This window comes from Salvelinus fontinalis, chromosome 8 (genome assembly GCF_029448725.1).
Source record: "Salvelinus fontinalis isolate EN_2023a chromosome 8, ASM2944872v1, whole genome shotgun sequence".
Lineage (NCBI taxonomy): Eukaryota > Metazoa > Chordata > Actinopteri > Salmoniformes > Salmonidae > Salvelinus > Salvelinus fontinalis.
In genome coordinates this window covers 5,211,461-5,232,224 of record NC_074672.1, presented here as the reverse complement: position 1 = coordinate 5,232,224, position 20,764 = coordinate 5,211,461, and the positions used below count along the sequence as shown (strand labels likewise).

Genomic DNA, 20,764 nt, shown 5'->3' with positions numbered 1-20,764 from the left:
GCTTTCATGCTACGGTAAGGCTAGGAAGTAGAGTTGTATTTGGGGTGATGATCTGTGAGGTGATAACATTTTATTTTCTTTGATTTGTCAAAAACTGTAAATGACTTGTCAAGTCATGTGCTCCGGTTCTTGTATACACTGTAACACGTAAGTTGAACATTTGTAATATGCTGAAAAGTGGCCAAACTAAATTCAGATTTTTCAGGCAATGGGTGCAGCCGTCTGACTTTTTTTATTTGCGTCTTATAGTGAATGGCATTCTGGGATGAGGGAGTTTTTGCTTGTCAAACATAAACAAACATGGCTGCCATCATAAAGAATTAGCTGTTAGACTAGCTGACAAGCATCTCTTTTCGAAACAATATACATTTCTCCCTTGTGGTCACGAGAGATCAAATTTATTGGTCATATACACATGGTTATAAGATGTTATTGCGAGTGTAGCGAAATGCTTATGATTCTAAACTCAGCAAAAAATAAACTTCCTCTCACTGTCAACTGCTTTTATTTTCAGCAAACTTAAGGTGTGTAAATATTTGTATGAACATAGCTAGATTCAAAAACTGAGACATAAACTGAACAAGTTCCACAGACATGTGACTAACAGAAATTGAATAATGTGTCCATGAACAAAGGCGGGGTCAAAATCAGAAGTAACAGTCAGTATCTGGTGTGGCCACCAGTTGCATTAAATACCGTAGTGCATCTCCTCCTCATGGACTGCACCAGATTTTCCAGTTCTTGCTGTGAGATGGTACCCCACTCTTCCACCAAGGCACCTTGCAAGTTCCCGGACATTTCTGGGGGGAATGGTCCTAGCCCTCACCCTCCGATCCAACAGGTCCCAGACGTGCTCAATGGGATTGAGATCCGGGCTCTTCGCTGGCCATGGCAGAACACTGACATTCCTGTCTTGCAGGAAATCACACACAGAACGAGCAGTATGGCTGGTGGCATTGTCATGCTGGAGGGTCATGTCAGGATGAGCCTGCAGGAAGGGTGCCACATGAGGGAGGAGGATGTCTTCCCTGTAACGCACAGCGTTGAGATTGCCTGCAATGACAACAAGCTCAGTCCAATGATGTGACACACCGCCCCAGACCATCCACCTCCGAATCGACCAGAGTACAGGCCTCGGTGTAACACTCATTCCTTCAACAATAAACGTGAATCCGACCATCACCCCTGGTGAGACAAAACCGCGACTCGTCAACGAAGAGCACTTTTTTTCCAGTCCTGTCTGGTCCAGCGACGGTGGGTTTGTGCCCACCGTTGTTGCCGGTGATGTCTGGTGAGGACCTGTCTTACAACAGGCCTACAAGCCCTCAGTCCAGCCTTTCTCAGCCTATTGCGGACAGTCTGAGCACTGATGGAGGGATTGTGCGTTCCTGGTGTAACTCGGGCAGTTGTTGTTGCCATCCTGTACCTGTCCCGCAGGTGTGATGTTCGGATGTACGGATCCTGTGCAGGTGTTGTTACACGTGGTCTGCCACTGCGAGGACGATCAGCTGTCCATCCTGTCTCTCTGTAGCGCTGTCTTAGGCGTCTCACATTACGGACATTGCAATTTATTGCCCTGGCCACATCTGCAGTCCTCATGCCTCCTTGCAGCATGCCTACGGCACGTTCACGCAGATGAGCAGCGACCCTGGGCATCTTTCTTTTGGTGTTTTTCAGAGTCAGTGGAAAGGCCTCTTTATTGTCCTAAGTCTTTATAACTGTGAACTTAATTGCCTACCGTCTGCAAGCGTCTTAACGACCGTTCCACAGGTGTTGAACGTGTTTGGGAAACAGTGTTTAAACCCTTTACAATGAAGCTCTGTGAAGGAATTTGGATTTTTATGAATTATCTTTGAAAGAGAGGGTCCTGAAAAGGGATGTTTCTATTTTTGCTGAGTTTATGTTGTTATTACTGTCACGTATGCTTCCTCTCCGACCTCTAGGTCACCAGGCTGCTCATTATGTTGGACACCTGTCACCATCGTTACGCGCACCTGTGCGTCATCACACTCACCTGGACTCCATCACTTCCCTGATTACCTTCCCTATATATGTCACTCCCTTTGGTTCCTTCCCCAGGCGTTATTGTTTCTCTTTTCAGTTTCATTTCTGTGTGTTCGTGTTTCTTGTTTTGTATTATGTTGCGTTTATTTATTAACACTCACTCCCTGAACTTGCTTGACGACTGACAGCGCACATCGTTACAATTACCTTCATGTATTTATATAATCAGTTTTTTATGGGTAAAAAAGCCTGGAGCCTCATGTATTGATAGTGTTATATTGAAAACATAAATCACTTTGTGCCCTTGGACAAATGAAAGAGGAGTTCTTCTATTAACTCACATCGCCAGCTAAGGGGTTGAATTTTATTAACTCACATCGCCAGCTAAGGGGTTGAATTTTAAAGATAAATCAGAGGTGTGTGTGCGCTTTTGTGTATGCCATGTCTGCTCTGTCTTTCTGATCATGCTAAAAGTGTGTTTGTGTGTTTCAGACTGTGCAGGCTGTGGTAGGGACATTAAGAATGGCCAGGCCCTATTGGCTCTGGAAAGACAATGGCACCTTGGCTGCTTCAAGTGCAAGGCCTGTGGCAAAGTGCTGAACGGGGAGTACATCAGCAAGTGAGTAATCATCAACTGCAACACACTCAACCCTCTCTTAATTTCTACACCCTCTCTCTTTCTTTATTAGGCTGTGTCTGAAAACCTGTGCTTCTAAATAGTAGACTGATTGAGTATATGAAATTATAACCTTATAATGGGTGAAATTTCAAATATGGGGGCACAAAGAGGGGGTTTCTAATAAGCTATATGGAATTGTTTTAAGGTCACAACAAATATAATTTTGCTATTTGATTTTGAACCTTAAGAAGTATAAAAAAATATACAATTATTGTTTGAAACATTTTGTTTTGCCTTACTGCTATTAGCCAATACAAACGCATTGAATAACAGATAGTCCCCCCCCCCCCAAAAAAAAGTAAAAGGGAAGTTTATTCTGAAGCGTCTGTCCTATATCTGAGAGATAGAAGAAAGATCAGGAAACATTTGTTATATTTTTTACGTGCATTTAACCCCTTATGCACTAAACGGTCTCAATATAGAATATACAGTACTTACATTCATTTGTTTTTCATCTGGTACTGGGGTATCTTGAGGCCTGTGGGCATCCGAGACCAAAACAATCAACATGTACATGTTGGTGAAAACCTTCTGTGGAAATAGTCTCACATTTCCACAGAGGGGTCATTAGTATGCAACCCAAACTGTTCAGACGCTACATACAGAAGTTGGCAGATGGGATTGTCGTCGAAATTACCACCAGGGACACCTGAAGTCAATCTAAATGAAGCATTGTTTATTAACAGCAAGCTGGAGCGGTCAAGCTCAAACTTAGATGCATTGCGTACCGGTCTGAAGTGAGCTTCACCAGGGCAGTCCCGTTTGTTCTCTAATATACTGCTTACACAGACAAGTTATATTTGCATGATTTCAAATATTCATAATGAATTAATCATTAACGTTTTGTTAATGCATGTGACCGAACAATACCCCACAAGGCTTCTTCTCTCCAAGCTGAGACCTTGAAACTGATATCCCTTTCATTCTCAAAACAAGGTTCTGGGCGTACTGCCAAATTGCAGATACTGATAGTGAGGATTCCTCTCAGGCACGTTCAATCAGTCACTTGCATGAACACAGAAATTGTTTTTTAGAAAAGCCCAAACAAATGTTCCACCACATTCCCTACTCTTATCACTCACTCTGATAAGTATCATGACATTTTAGTAATTTAGTTATTACTTAAACTATCAAAGGAGTAAGTAAACAAAATCAATGCATACAACCACAGACACTTTCAAACCCTTCATTCCGGGAATTTCCCTCACACTTCATAAAATGTGGCACTGGTTTTTCTTGCAGACCCTCACTAGAAAGCTTGGCAGGCAGAATCAATCATGCAGTTTGTGACGCCAAATTGTTGTGTAAATTCTACACGAGACGCTCGAAGTCAATCTTTAATGAATAACTCTGATAATAACAAGGTGAAGAGGTCACAGTGAAACTCAGATGCATAAAGTGAGCTTCACCAGGGCAGTCCCATTCGTTCTCTTATATACTGCTTACACACAAGTTATATCTGCATGATTTACAGTTGAAGTCGGAAGTTTACATACACTTAGGTTGGAGTCATTAAAACTCGTTTTTCAACCACTCCACAAATTTCTTGTTTACAAACGATAGTTTTGGCAGGTCGGTTAGGACATCTACTTTGTGCATGACACAAGTAATTTTCCCAACAATTGTTTACACACAGATTATTTCACTTATAATTCACTGTATCACAATTTCAGTGGGTCAGCAGTTTACATACACTAAGTTGACTGTGCCTTTAAACAGCATGAAAATTCCAGAAAATTATGTCATGGCTTTAGAAGCTTCTGATAGGCTAATTTACATCATTTGAGTCAATTGGAGGTGTACCTGTGGATGTATTGCAAGGCAAACCTTCAACCTCAGTGCCTCTTTGCTGGACATCATGTGAAAATCAAAAGAAATCAGCCAAGACCTCAGAAAAAAAATTGTAGACCTCCACAAGTCTGGTTCATCCTTGGGAGCAATTTTCAAATGCCTGAAGGTACCACGTTCATCTGTACAAACAATAGTACGCAAGTATAAACACCATGGGACCATGCAGCCGTCATACCGCTCAGGAAGGAGACGCGTTCTGTCTCCTAGAGATGAGCGTACTTTGGTGCGAAAAGTGCAAAACATTCCCATAACAACAGCAAAAGACCTTGTGAAGATGCTGGAGGAAACGGGTTAAAAAGTATCTATATATCCACAGTAAAACGAGTCCTATATCAACATAACCTGAATTAAGTGTCAGGAATTGTGAAACTGAGTTTAAATGTATTTGGCTAAGGTGTATGTAAACTTCCGACTTCAACTGTATTTTGTACCGTCTATTGCATCTTGCCTATGCCGCAGCAATATATTTATATGTACATATTCTTATTCCATCCATTTACATTTGTGTGTATAAGGTAGTCATTGTGAATTTGTTAAATTACTTGGTAGATATTACTGCACTGTAGGAACTAGAAGCACAAGCATTTCGCTACACTCACATTAACATCTGCTAACCATGTGTATGTGACCAATACATTTATATTTTATCTGGTCCTTCGTGGGCAAATTTTGTCATAAAACTTTGTCATCAAAATCTGTCATTCTCTGGATTTATGGCGCTTTCAAGACAACTGGGAACTCTGAAAAAAAACAAGGTCGAATCATGACGTCAGTGATCTTCAGGTCGGAGCGCTAGAAAGAGGCCCGAGTTCCCAACTTGGAATTCCGAGTTGGATGGCCGTTCAAAACGTATTTTCCCGAGTTCGCAGTTGTCTTGAACTCACTGAAGCCTGAGTTCCGAGTTTCCAGTTTTGAACACGGCAGAAGTCATACTGGATTGACAGCTTGGCCAATGTTGAACGTGTATAATTTTAAACTTGGAAAAGAGACCCTTAAACCCAGACTTGGACCATACACCCACTCCTCTGAATAGCAGGCTACTGATTGCTTTGCAATGCTTGCAGTTAGCCACTGATTCCTTCCAAACCACTCATTGTTGAATTTGCCGTTTCAACTTGTTGTGTAATGTCCAATGGCCGATGAGCACCGATACATTTTATATACCATTTCTCTTCATAATTTCTCTCTTCATATGAAGAGGATTGAAAAGGATTTGCCAGTAGATTGTCTATTTGATTCATGATGACTGCTAGCTAAGATTTTAAAAGTATGATGTTGACATGATCAGTCCAATTATGTTAACATACGGTAGATATAGCGTGATTTTATGTAATTTTATCTGTGCCCAATTACCTTGAGCCTTCTTGGATGGGCACTTCTAATGTAACTCTATGGCAGCACAAAAGAGGCTTGAATTTTCGAGCTCTAGCCATAGATTTTGCGGTGACTTAGTATCCCCATGAGTGACAGAACACTGAGACAATCATGGTGCAACTAGAGAACATTACCAACCCCTACGCTCCATATTTTCCGCTGGCTGCCACCACAGAAAGCACTGAACTAGGCTGAAACACCTGCATTTTGGATCGGCCTTACTCAAGAAAGCAAAAAGAGACAATGTTTGTATGTGGCTTTAACTAAATTATTATTTTAACATTGTTTGCAAAGTGATATGTGACACGTATTAATGCCAAAATAACATGCAAAACAGAGCCAACCTACCCTGAATGACGGGTCGCCACTGTGCTGTGATTTGTGCTGATATTGGTGTCTTAGACAATGGAGAGAATGAATATCTGGCAAACAGACTACACTCTAGGCCAGTGGTATTGAAATGTTTTCAGTGTGGACCCCATTTTTTTCCCACCAGAATTCCTGGGGACCAATGTTCCCTCTAAGTTGTTTCGTCACTGAGCAAATTTCAGGTCTGCTGAGCGCAAACTTGAACGTTGTGAGAAGTCTGCAACTTCTGGCACATTTACTGTGAACACTGAGGCTGTACCCGCTTTAATTTAGTTAACAGTGGTCAAGTAGGTTATTGTGGCTATTTGATCATAATGTAGACTTACCAGAGTGGCCTGCCATCAAAAACAGTGGAGAAAATGCATCCCGTAACGTTTAACATGGAAATACAGTAGCAGCTAATGTGTGGCGTTCAACGTAGGCTTACTTTCCATGAGACTTTTGAAAAAACTATGCAGGGCTTGGCATGACCTGTTTATCCACTTGTCCCTCAGACAAAGAGGTTACTGAAAATGTTGTTTAATGCAAGAAAACCACTTTGCAAAGTAAAATATCATCCCATCCCATTATTACAGAGAATCAGACAAATTATGCTACCCTCTTCCTATTGGCTACTTCGCTTATTCAAGCCTGTCTCAAAATACAACACTGCCCCTCTTTATCTGACTCGCTTTTCAAAGATGTCTAGAAATGCAAACGTTTTGTGCTCTTGTAGGAAGCAATCACTCCCCCGTTGCTGACTACAAATGATCTAAAACTGTGCTAATAACTCACCATCTAGCAAAGAATATGAACGAGTGTACACACGTCACTACATGTAGCTCTCGCTTTGATCTCAAAACAAGCAAATTCACGACTGCTCATGCTGTAAACAACAGTCCAGTTCAAAGGGAATGGCACAGATCCATATATGGCAATGGTCTATTTGCATTTAGGTCTACTGCAGCTCTGATTGGTTATGGCGCACCCGTCTGTGTAGAGTAGGGGCCTGAGTCATCCCTGTCAATGCAATGGAATCCTACAACAAAATCTCTTGCATAGTTAGTTTTGTTTCGGTATGTTACATTGGAAGTGAATCAATGCAGTATTATCCAATCACAGTTCCCACAGTAAAGGGAAACGTTGATAGTGTAAACTAACGAGAGAACTCTAGAAAGTTGAGTGACGTTCCATCTCATGCTTCTCTGCGTGCGCTGATATTTATTATGTGCAGCAGGCCCTGGGAGCTGTGTGCACGAGCACAGCTTAGAGGGAACATTGCTAGGGATACAATTCCCCCCCCCCCAAGAATTCCTCACGACCCCACCCCAAATCTAATGACACAACCTTAAAATATGTACATTTCTATTTTTAAATCAACAAATAACCTGCAATTCATTGAATTTTCATCTCTTATCAAAATGAAAAGAAACCAATAAATAAATTTACTCAAAGTAAAACATGTGAAATGATCTTTCTCAAACGTTTGTAAGTCCCATTCAATAATTTGTACTCTTAGAGCAAGTCTCATCTTTCCATAAAAGGGTCATAATAGTTTTGACGGCCAAACTGTTCGGACGCTATAAACAATTTTGAGACGCATCCAGTGCAGATATGTGACCGAACGCCTTGATTCAGTCTTATGTACCAACATTTGAAATTGTGTTTTTTACATTGGATGAAAGTAGAGACACAGAGCTACAGACTGTATCATACCCTGCATTTGAGGAACAATGGGAAAGTAATTCTGCTTTGAAAGTTGAGAAACTTGGAACCTCACTTTTGAAAAAAGTGGCCTTTTGAACGTTTTGGTACCTACTGTAGAGCTCTTCTTTGTCTACACCCATTCAGCATCATTCACACCCTCAAGTTTTAGACCCACCCATCTCTTTAAGGGTTGATTCAAGCGTTCTGTCCTAACAGCAGTCAAGCACCCAAGCTAAGTGGCTAACGTTGGCTAGCTTGCTAGCTAACTCCAGACACAAATGAGAGAACAGCTCACTAACTATTTTACTCGCCGGTTGGTTAGTCAGTTTTTATGTTACCCAGAGCAATGATGACTGCAACTGCTGCTGGCAACAATTTACACTTTTTTGCCAACGTTTACTGACACCGGCCATATTCAACAGGTGTTGAGCGTTCGTAAATTCTTCAGTTATTCTGCGCTCTGGCACACTCAGACGAGAGTGCTCTGAAATCGGAGTACATAGCCAGAGCGAATTTACCAGCTACGTCTATCAACAGTTGTCGCAGTGGCATTCTATTGAAATGGTTACTTGTCTTTTGTTAGGACATGTAGGTATTAAACCATAATCCCAACTCATGACGATACTACCCTGCATGAATCTGCAGTCACATAACCAACCAGGTTCAATGTTAGCTAGCTAACATTAGGCTATAACTAGCAAAGCAAATGGCTCTAAGATACTCTAATGACTTCTTGGCACTGACGGAAACATGGATTACCACTGATAACACTGCTACTCCTACTGCTCTCTCCTCGTCTGCCCACGTGTTCTCGCACACCCCGAGAGCTTCTGGTCAGCGGGGTGGTGGCACTGGGATCCTCATCTCTCCCAAGTGGACATTCTCTCTTTCTCCCCTTACCCATCTGTCTATCGCCTCCTTTGAATTCCATGCTGTCACAGTTACCAGCCCTTTCAAGCTTAACATCCTTATCATTTATCGCCCTCCAGGTTCCCTTGGAGAGTTCATCAATGAGCTTGACGCCCTGATAAGTTCCTTTCCTGAGGATGGCTCACCTCTCACAGTTCTGGGTGACTTTAACCTCCCCATGTCTACCTTTGACTCATTCCTCTCTGCCTCCTTCTTTCCACTCCTCTCCTCTTTTGACCTCACCCTCTCACCTTCCCCCCCTACTCACAAGGCAGGCAATACGCTTGACCTCATCTTTACTAGATGCTGTTCTTCCACTAATCTCATTGCAACTCCCCTCCAAGTCTCCGACCACTACCTTGTATCCTTTTCCCTCTCGCTCTCATCCAACACTTCCCACACTGCCCCTACTCGGATGGTATCGCGCCGTCCCAACCTTCGCTCTCTCTCCCCCGCTACTCTCTCCTCTTCCATCCTATCATCTCTTCCCTCTGCTCAAACCTTCTCCAACCTATCTCCTGATTCTGCCTCCTCAACCCTCCTCTCCTCCCTTTCTGCATCCTTTGACTCTCTATGTCCCCTATCCTCCAGGCCGGCTCGGTCCTCCCCTCCTGCTCCGTGGCTCGACGACTCATTGCGAGCTCACAGAACAGGGCTCCGGGCAGCCGAGCGGAAATGGAGGAAAACTCGCCTCCCTGCGGACCTGGCATCCTTTCACTCCCTCCTCTCTACATTTTCCTCTTCTGTCTCTGCTGCTAAAGCCACTTTCTACCACTCTAAATTCCAAGCATCTGCCTCTAACCCTAGGAAGCTCTTTGCCACCTTCTCCTCCCTCCTGAATCCTCCTCCCCCTCCTCCCCCCTCCTCCCTCTCTGCTGATGACTTCGTCAACCATTTTGAAAAGAAGGTCGACGACATCCGATCCTCGTTTGCTAAGTCAAACGACACCGCTGGTTCTGCTCACACTGCCCTACCCTGTGCTTTGACCTCTTTCTCCCCTCTCTCTCCAGATGAAATCTCGCGTCTTGTGACGGCCGGCCGCCCAACAACCTGCCCGCTTGACCCTATCCCCTCCTCTCTTCTCCAGACCATTTCCGGAGACCTTCTCCCTTACCTCATCTCGCTCATCAACTCATCCTTGACCGCTGGCTACGTCCCTTCCGTCTTCAAGAGAGCGAGAGTTGCACCCCTTCTGAAAAAACCTACACTCGATCCCTCCGATGTCAACAACTACAGACCAGTATCCCTTCTTTCTTTTCTCTCCAAAACTCTTGAACGTGCCGTCCTTGGCCAGCTCTCCTGCTATCTCTCTCAGAATGACCTTCTTGATCCAAATCAGTCAGGTTTCAAGACTAGTCATTCAACTGAGACTGCTCTTCTCTGTGTCACGGAGGCGCTCCGCACTGCTAAGCTAACTCTCTCTCCTCTGCTCTCATCCTTCTAGACCTATCGGCTGGCTTTGATACTGTGAACCATCAGATCCTCCTCTCCACCCTCTCCGAGCTGGGCATCTCCGGCGCGGCCCACGCTTGGATTGCGTCCTACCTGACAGGTCGCTCCTACCAGGTGGCGTGGCGAGAATCTGTCTCCGCACCACGTGCTCTCACCACTGGTGTCCCCCAGGGCTCTGTTCTAGGCCCTCTCCTATTCTCGCTATACACCAAGTTACTTGGCTCTGTCATATCCTCACATGGTCTCTCCTATCATTGCTATGCAGACGACACACAATTAATCTTCTCCTTTCCCCCCTCTGATAACCAGGTGGTGAATCGCATCTCTGCATGTCTGGCAGACATATCAGTGTGGATGACGGATCACCACCTCAAGCTGAACCTCGGCAAGACGGAGCTGCTCTTCCTCCCGGGGAAGGACTGCCCGTTCCATGATCTCGCCATCACGGTTGACAACTCCATTGTGTCCTCCTCCCAGAGTGCTAAGAACCTTGGCGTGATCCTGGACAACACCCTGTCGTTCTCAACTAACATCAAGGCGGTGACCCGTTCCTGTAGGTTCATGCTCTACAACATTCGCAGAGTACGACCCTGCCTCACGCAGGAAGCGGCGCAGGTCCTAATCCAGGCACTTGTCATCTCCCGTCTGGATTACTGCAACTCGCTGTTGGCTGGGCTCCCTGCCTGTGCCATTAAACCCCTACAACTCATCCAGAACGCCGCAGCCCGTCTGGTGTTCAACTTTCCCAAGTTCTCTCACGTCACCCCGCTCCTCCGCTCTCTCCACTGGCTTCCAGTTGAAGCTCGCATCCGCTACAAGATCATGGTGCTTGCCTACGGAGCTGTGAGGGGAACGGCACCTCCGTACCTTCAGGCTCTGATCAGGCCCTACACCCAAACAAGGGCACTGCGTTCATCCACCTCTGGCCTGCTCGCCTCCCTACCTCTGAGGAAGTACAGTTTCCGCTCAGCCCAGTCAAAACTGTTCGCTGCTCTGGCACCCCAATGGTGGAACAAACTCCCTCACGACGCCAGGTCAGCGGAGTCAATCACCACCTTCCGGAAACACCTGAAACCCCACCTCTTTAAGGAATACCTAGGATAGGATAAAGTAATCCTTCTAACCCCCCCCCCCCCCCCCCTTAAAAGAGTTAGATGCACTATTGTAAAGTGGTTGTTCCACTGGATATCATAAGGGGAATGCACCAATTTGTAAGTCGCTATGGATAAGAGCGTCTGCTAAATGTCTTAAATGTAAATGTAATACGAATAATAAGATCATACATGTAATGTTAACTAGCGAGCTAGCTAGCTAACAGTACACTTTAACTTGAAATAAAAACAACTTTGTCAAAATTAGAAATGTGTAATACCTAAAATTGTAGCTAGCTAGACTATCTTACCTGTATACATCATGGATGGACGCTTGCCCCTGTCATGGATGCCATGGTTGCCCTTAGTATGAACATGTAATCCGGAGACAGGTGTTTTCTCCATCTCCTGAGCTATTATACTCTAATTCCACTGATTTCAAAACCTTGTCCTCCAGAAAGTGGAGTGCAACATTTATGCTGTTCTACTAGCTATGCGATATATATACAGTGGGGAGAACAAGTATTTGATACACTGCCGATTTTGCAGGTTTTCCTACTTACAAAGCAATTTTTATCATAGGTACACTTCAACTGTGAGAGACGGAATCTAAAACAAAAATATGGAAAATCACATTGTATGATTTTTAAGTAATTCATTTGCATTTTATACACTGCAAAATCGGCAGTGTATCAAATACTTGTTCTCCCCACTGTATATATTATTATAATTTTTTTAAAGCAGTGTTAGACAGGATTACCTACACATGCTGACCAGCTCAATTGGACAGAAGCATGCTACATGGCAGACCAATCCAAACTCATCTCTCGTCATGTCCAGCCCACTCATTATCTCAGCCAATCATGGCTAGCGGGAAGGTTGACTTTTTCTGTGGCTAAACCAACTAGGTTGCAGTTGACTAAAATTGTAGTCATATTTAGATGGCATAAAAGTTTGTTATTAAGGAGCATGAAAGTTCATATGTTTGAGAAGGCATTTCTGCCCAAAAATGCATTTTGATAAAAAAAAAAAAAAAAGTTTACTCTTTCCTGGTGAAGTAGTGACCCGCGACATAAGCCTAGTTTCCTGAAACAGCTCTCACATCTCTAGCTTAAATTGACAGCTTTTTATGGAGATGTTTTTATGATGCTAATTAGCTTTCTGTGGGGTGTGAACTTCGACCTTAGGGGGTTAATGACATTAGTTATTCACAATTTATTTTATTTTTTTATCACAATTTTAGAAATTGGTCCTAAAGAAAGATTTTTCCAATGATAATTGACACTCTAATCTAAGTAACATAATAAAAAAATACCCATCAAAATCCGTCAGTTTAAGATAGAGATATCTGTTTTGCATGGACTGCGTCTCAATCTGCCTATGTCAGCCTTCCGCATCTGCGGTGGAAGGTGAACGAGCTACAGCAGTGTTTATCAGACCATGAAATAATAATTTTATATATTTTTTTATACCTAAAGGGGTCCTAAAATTCAAATACCTAAATGATGGTATACCCTGATGACGACAGCTTGTCTGTCAACGTTGGACATAAATATCTTTGCATCTGAGCTCGAGTTAGAGTTAGAGCTCTATCGTGGTAATTTCCTGTATTACTCAATTATGAGAGAGCAAACCACACACAAGTCAGAGTTATATTATAAAGTCCATCTTTAATTATATATGAGCTTCACTATAGCCCTTTTTGACTCTCAGATCAATTCAGTGTCTATAAATGAATTTTCAGAGTCTTTACAACACAATTCTTAGAATCTTTTATAGCCAAGATACACCCTCTCCTAACTTACATGACGAACCATAGATCTTAGTAACAGTTCAAATAACCTTTTACTAGAAAGAGGAGTATCCCATAGCTAGATAGCATCTAGCCCATCTCAAATACACCCCCTCCTGGATAAGCTCAGAGAAGACAGTGAACCTCTTAGGTCATATACTAGGTCAAGATAAGGGCAACCTCAAGAGGGGACATACAATAGTTACAGACACATTCCCATAAGAAGACAATGTTCCATTCTGTCCTCCTCCCCTTCTGATATTCTGCATAGCACCAGATGGATTACATGGTTTAACAGATACATTGACATATGAAGACAAGCCTGATCTCTCCCCTCTCTGGACCCCAAGTGACTAAGCCCTAGCTGAGAAAGGAAAATGCAACTGCCGACAGTATAATTCAAAAAGAGACATTCTAACTGACAAGTATCCCACATAAGCATAATATGAAGATAAATAAAACATCTTATTTATCTATGTTACCTAACTAATTCTGATTCAGCCATGACAGCTCTCCTTTATTTTTTTAAGTGTTCCACTCCGCTAGCCAGCACCTCGCCTAAATAGGTGAGTTTCTTTCACCTCTAGATGATCCATGGTATGACCATCTTAAAACATTTCCATATGTTAGCTTAGTAATCCATGGCTTCTGGTTGGGTATGCACGTACAGTCACTGTGGGGACGACGTAATCGGTTACTTATTGATGAAGCCAATGACTGATGTGGTGTACTCCTCAATGCCATTAGAGGGATCCCTGAACATATTCCAGTCTGCTAACAAAACAGTCCTGTAGCTTAGCATCTGCTTTATCTGACCACTTTTGCATTGACCGAGTCACTGGTGCCTCCTGCTTTCATTTTTGCTTGTAAGCAGGAATCAGGAGGATAGAATGATGGTCGGATTTGACAAATGGAGGGCAAGGGAGAGCTTTGTATGCGTCTCTGTGTGTGGAGTAAAGGTGGTCCAGAGTTTTTTCCCTCTAGTTGAACATTTAACATGCTAATAGAAATTTGGTAAAAACGAATTTAAGTTTCCCGGCTCCTAGGAGCGCCGCCTATGAATTCTCAGAAGGAAGCCCGCCCTTTGGCCACTTTCTCTGCCTTCTCTTCACACAAATCACGGGGATCTGGGCCTGTTCCCGGGAGAGCAGTATATTATTCACATCGGGCTCGTCAGACTCGTTAAAGGAAAAAAAGGATTCTGTCAGTCCGTGATGAGTAATCGCAGTCCTGATGTCCAGAAGTTATTTTCGGTCATAAGATACATTATGTACAAAATAGGTTTTAAAAAATAAGCAAAGAAACAAACACAATTGGTTGGGGACATTTAAAACGTCAGCCTTCTTCTCCGGCGCCATCTTATATCACAGACAATATCTAAGTGTTTATTGACTAGAAATGTTCAGATCTTGCCCTCTCTGTCTGCCTGACTCTCTTGTTTCCCCAATCCTCTTTTCTCTTAGGGATGGCACCCCCTATTGCGAGAAAGACTACCAGATCCACTTTGGGGTCCAGTGTGAGGCCTGCAATCAGTTCATCACAGGGAAGGTTCTGGAGGTATGAAACATTTCCTTGTCCCCTTGCTCCTCCCGTCTCATGACTTGAAATTATAAATCATTGTTCCTTCAGTCGTTGCTGCTCATTGTTTTGAATGAACAGTGTGCGTAGTCAAGTTCTATATTATTGGATATCTCAATCCATTCGTCTGGGGATCTATATGGCATGCTCATGTTTGTTACAGCCCAGCAGTAACGCATCGCGTCATGTCAGATTGGTGATTAATTCATTAAGAGGAAGGAATGATGTTTAAGAGTATTCAAACATGACCATTGTTTTCATCCTAGCCTTTAATCTTAGCCAAAGACTTGATGACCCCTGTGTAACAATGGATTTGTATTTAACATTGATTTAGCCAGGGAGTCATGTTTAGACCACAATCTCTTTTGCAGATGAGCCCTGCATGAACACATCAATTAACAATTACACTATGCATACAGTACCAGTCAAAAGTTTGGACACACCTACTCATTCAATGGTTTTTCTTGATTTTCACTATTTTCTGCACTGTAGAATAATAGTGAAGACATCAAAACTATGAAATAACACATTTGGAATCATGTAGTAACCAAAAAAGTGTTAAACAAATCTAAATGTATTTTATATTTATTCATAGCAGCCACCCTTTGCCTTGATGACAGCTTTGCACACTCTTGACACTCTTGACATTTTCTCAACCAGCTTCATCTGGAATGCTTTTCCAACAGTCTTGAAGGAGTTCCCACATATACTGAGCACTTGTTAGCTGCTTTTCCTTTACTCTGTGGTCCAACTCATCCCAAACCATTTCAATTGGGTTGAGATCAAAAATTGTGGAGGCCAGGTCATCTGATGCAGCACCCTCACTCTCCTTCTTAGTCAAATAGCCCTTACACAGCCTGGACGTGTTGGGTCATTGTCCTGTTGAAAAACATATGATAGTCCAACTAAAGCGCAAACCAGATGGGATGGCGTATCGCTGCAGAATGCTGTGGTAGCCATGCTGGTTACGTGTGCCTTGAATTCTGAATAAATCACAGACAGTGTCACCAGCAAAGCACCACCACACCATTACACCTCCTCCTCCTCTATGCTTCACTGTGGGAACTACACATGCAGAGATCATCCTTTCACCTACTCTTTTTACCAAGAAGGCTGGATCATGTTGTATTGTACTTTTGTATATACAGTGCTGTGAAAAAGTATTTGACCCCTTCCTGATTTCTTATTTTTTTTCACATTTGTCACACTTAAATGTTTCAGATCAAACAAATTTTAATATTACTCAAAGATAACCCAAGTAAACACAAAATGCAGTTTAAGTGGTCATTTTATTTATTAAGGGAAACAAGCTATCCGAACGATCATGGCCCTATGCGAGAGTCATTGCCCCCCCCCCTTGTTAAATCATGAATTTACTGTGATTAATCACATTTTTTGTAGAGCTGAGTTCAATTTCACTAGCCACACCCATGTCTGATTACTGCCAGACCTGTTGAATCAAGAAATCACTTAAATAGAACCTGTCTGACAAAGTGAAATAGGCCAAAAGATCTCAAAATCCAATATATCATGCCGCAATCCAAAGAAATTCAGGAACAGATGAGAAACAAAGTAATTGACATCTACCAGTCAGGAAAGGATTACAAAGCCATTTCTAAAGCTTTAGGACTCCAGCGAACCACGGTGAGAGCCATTATCCACAAATGGAGAAAATTTGGAACAGTGATGAACCTTCCCAGGAGTAGCCGGCCTACCAAAATTACCCCAAGAGCGCAGTGACGTCTCATCCAAGAGGTCACAAAAGAACCCACAACAACATCTAAAGAACTGCAGGCCTCACTTGCCCCAGTTAAGGTCAGTGTTCATGACTCAACCATAAGAAAGAGACTGAGCAAAAATGGCATCTATGGCAGAGTTCCAAGGCGAAAACCACTGCTAACCAAAAAGAACAAAAGCTCATCTCACTTTTGGCAAAAAAACATCTTGATTATCCCCAAGACTTTCGGGAATATATTCTGTGGACTGACGAGACAAAACTTATTTAGGCTTGCCATAAAAAAGAGGTTAAATACTTATTAACTCAGGATATTTCAGCTTTTCATTTTTTATAAATTTGTCAAATTAATTAATCTAAAAACATAATTCCACCACAGCGTCTGTAGTTATGCCTCTAGAACTGAAATGCAGTGCCTTAGACTGCTGCTCCATTTAGGAGCCTTCATTGTTGAGGTTTCAAGCTCCATTTTTTAGACTTTTTGACCGAAATGATCCTATTTACACTTTGTAGTCAATTTTGACACTATAATGAATGTTTCTGACTCATATCAATGCCACATAGGCTGTTTTCAAAGGGATTAGTTGCTTTTTTAGGTGCACTGGCTCTTTAAAATGTTACTGCAGTGGGCTAAATCAGGGTCACAGAGAATGTTTCTTGATAGTCTTAAACAAATCTAATTTGAAACAATATTATACACCTCACACACATGGTTTGTGTTTAAAAAAAAACACCTGTACCATGTCACAGAGTTCAAATGCATTTTATTTTGATTTTGTATCCAAATATTACACTTTATGTACATCACAGAAGACTGAAATATAACAAAACTAGATTTTTGTTTCATGTTTATTAATTAAGAAATTATTTAAAAAATATTAATAACATTCCACCCATGAGGCCACTAGAGGGTGATTTGATCTTTTGACTTTTTCCCCAACATGCTCTACTAGCAGGCAGATTTTGGGGGAATCGTTTTTAATTCTCTGTACATTGAGTGATTGATTGATTCATCTTACAAAGATAAATTACTTTTTTTTAAACTAATCCAATCATTTAGTTAGATTTGTTTTACCCGTCACTGAAATGGTTGTTCCGGTTTAAATGGATTAGGTAGTCTCCACACACAGTTTCAGACCACGGCAGTTATGAATGTATGTTGTGGGTGAATAAAATGTTGAAATGTTGGCTACCTGGCTGGATTCCAATAGAAATTAGACATCACTTTGCTAGGCAGACAAATCTGACTTGCAGGTAGGTTTGCAAAATTCTGGTAGATTTCCTAGGTTTTCTATTCTGGTAAATTTCCTAGGTTTTCTGGAATTCCTTCTATCATGATTTTTTTTTCTTTCTGGAAATTCTGCAACCCTACTTCAAAGCCTGATGTGGTCTGTAAACCATTATATTAGATTAAAGCTAGGCCTCAGCAGAAGGTCTCCAAGCTATGTGTTGTCATGAAGAGTTTAATTATAATGATAACATTGCCTATGAACTCACATGGTAAAAGCGCCTTGGAATGAAGATGAACAAATTCAACAACGAAACCTCTGTCACTAACAAATACAGTCATGGGTTAGTAACTCTACAATTGACTCGAAAAAGCAAGGCACACTGGGAAATGACATTGGAGGTGTGGCTTAGTGGGAGCATTACTCAACCTTTTCAACCTGATACAACCCAAATCTGGACCCCTACAGGGTCACAGTGACTTTATCGGTTTGTGTAATAACTACAATATCCTTTGAACAAGTAACTATACTCAAATCTGTTAAGTGAAAGGGGTTTCCTCAAAAGTTTTGAGTATTGACAGCACATTGCGGTTTACAGTGCATGCTACTGTGTGTGACGTTTGACTCCCTTCTCCAGGCAGGTGACAAGCACTACCATCCCAGTTGTGCAAGGTGCAGCAGATGCAACCACATGTTCACAGAAGGAGAGGAAATGTACCTGCAAGGTGGGTTCCCAGGGCAAGTACATCTAGTTGAATTTCAAGTACTGTAAACATTTGTGTATGTTCTCACAGGGGAGATTACTAACCTCCACTTCCGTAGAATTTTCACTTCACTGAGTCAAGGTTGTTTAGAATGTTGTTGTATGCACTGTGTGGATATGTGCAATGTTGTTTTGCTTTGTAAAAGCATGAATGGTAAAGGAGGAAATCAGGGATGAAATTTCAAGGAAGTCAAGATTTACAGATGTATGCCTTCAGATGTAGCTATGCATCCAGACCTGGGTTCAACTAGTATTTATTTTCTTTCTAATACTTTGAGCTCTTGATTGAGCCTGCCTGGAGTGCCTGATTGGCAGAGTTTGCACATTGGCGCAATTGCATCAGGCAAGCACAGCAAAAGTATTTCATCGAAAGCGAATAGTATTTGAACCCCGGTCTGCTACACATTTAGGCTCTTCTGAGCTCTTCTTCTCTCTCCACAGGATCTACAGTATGGCATCCAGACTGTAAGAACAATAGCAGAGCTGAAGAGAAATACAGGGTAAAATTGATCAACTCCGTCGAACACACTGCCAGCTTGAATTCTCTTGTTCACTTATCATGTCGAGACTGTTTGGAATCAAGACAACAGTTTGTTTCATGATAGTGAAGTTGACGTTCGACAAAAGTTCATAAACCCTTTCATTAAAAGGCCTTCATGTTTCACAAATCATTTATAAGCAAATATGCTGGTAAATGTGATCGTAAAAGTCTTAGGGTTATTACAATTTAGTTCTCTGTTCATTTGGATGACTTCAACTGTAGTCAGGGAGAATGAAATGGAGAGTGTTATGGGTATGACAGGGAGTTTGCTATGGTTATGACAGAGAACATTATGGGTGTTAGAGTGTTTGCTATGGGCATGACAGACGTATAGAACAGCATGGCTGTGCTTCTAGCTCCTAGGCAACTTTGCAGTATTTTGTTTTTTTTCTGTGTTATTTCTTACATTATTTGCCCAGAATTCTTTTGTGTTATTACAAACATCTGGGAAGAACTTTTGGATATCAGAGCTGCGGTAACTCCCCAGCATTACGACCAGGAATACGGCTTTCCCGAATCGGATTTTTGTTTGTACCCCGCAGGGCAATTGAACTGATTCCAGAGGCTGATCCAAAACACCGCCGGCGGAGAAGAGGTATTCAGAGTGTACTTTTAGTCCGACTCAGGAGGCGTGCACACTACCCACCGCTTTCCGAGTATATTACTCGCTAATGTTCAGTCTCTAGATAATAAAGTTGACGAGCTCAGGGCGACGATTTCCTTCCAGAGAGACATCAGAGATTGTAACATACTCTGTTTCACGGAAACATGGCTCACTCAGGATATACTGTTTGGGAGGATGGTGCCGACAGAGAGGGCTGCCTCGCTTCTAGCTCTTAGTAAACTTTGAAGTATTTCATTTTTTTTGTTAGCTCAGAAAATCTGTTATTACATACATACATACATACACACACACACACACACACACACACACTCGGGAAGAACTATTGGATATCTGTCACGGCCGTCGGAAGAAGAGGACCAAAGTGCAGCGTGGTGAGCGTACAATTTATTTTCTTTTAGTAAATGTTGCCAACAAAACAAGAAATGAAAAAACAACCGTTAAGCTCACAGGGCTATAGTGCCACTAACAAAGATAGCTTCCCACAATGACAAAAGAGGAAAAGGCTGCCTAAGTATGATTCCCAGAGACAACGATAGACAGCTGTCCCTGATTGAGAACCATACCCAGCTACACATAGAAATGCAAAAACATAGAAATCAGAACATAGAATGCCCACCCCAAATCACACCCTGACCAAACCAAAATGGAGACATAAAAAGGCTCTCTAAGGTCAGGGCGTGACAATATCAGAGCGGCGTCAACTTACCAGCACTACGACCAGCACTACGATTTTCACGAAGTGGATCCTTTGTTCACACCACCCAGGGCATTTTAACTGATTCCAGAGGCAGACCCAAAGCAACGCCGGCGGAGAAGAGCAATTTGGAGCGGTCTTCTAGTCAGACTTAGGAGGCGCGCACACCACCCAATGCTTCCAAGTATATTACTCGCTCATGTTCAGTCCCTAGATAACAAAGTTGACGAGATCAAGGCAAGGGTTTCTTTCCAGAGAGACATCAGGGATAGTAACATACTCTGTTTTACGGAAATATGGCTCTCTCGGGATATGCTGTTGGAGTCGGTCCAGCCATCTGGATTCTCAGTCCATCGCGCCGACAGGAATAAACATCTCCCCGGGAAGAAGAA

General features: G+C 42.4%; 1 protein-coding gene across 1 annotated transcript in view; it reads left to right on the top strand.

Annotated features, from left to right (window-relative positions):
- Window positions 1-20,764, top strand: part of LOC129860415 (actin-binding LIM protein 1-like) — a 62,100-nt gene that overhangs the window by 33,342 nt on the left and 7,994 nt on the right. The window contains exons 5-8 of the mRNA XM_055930804.1: window positions 2,497-2,623; window positions 14,671-14,764; window positions 18,387-18,474; window positions 18,954-19,012. Of these exons, the coding sequence (XP_055786779.1) occupies window positions 2,497-2,623; window positions 14,671-14,764; window positions 18,387-18,474; window positions 18,954-19,012 (368 nt within the window). The remainder of the gene's footprint in view (window positions 1-2,496; window positions 2,624-14,670; window positions 14,765-18,386; window positions 18,475-18,953; window positions 19,013-20,764) is intronic.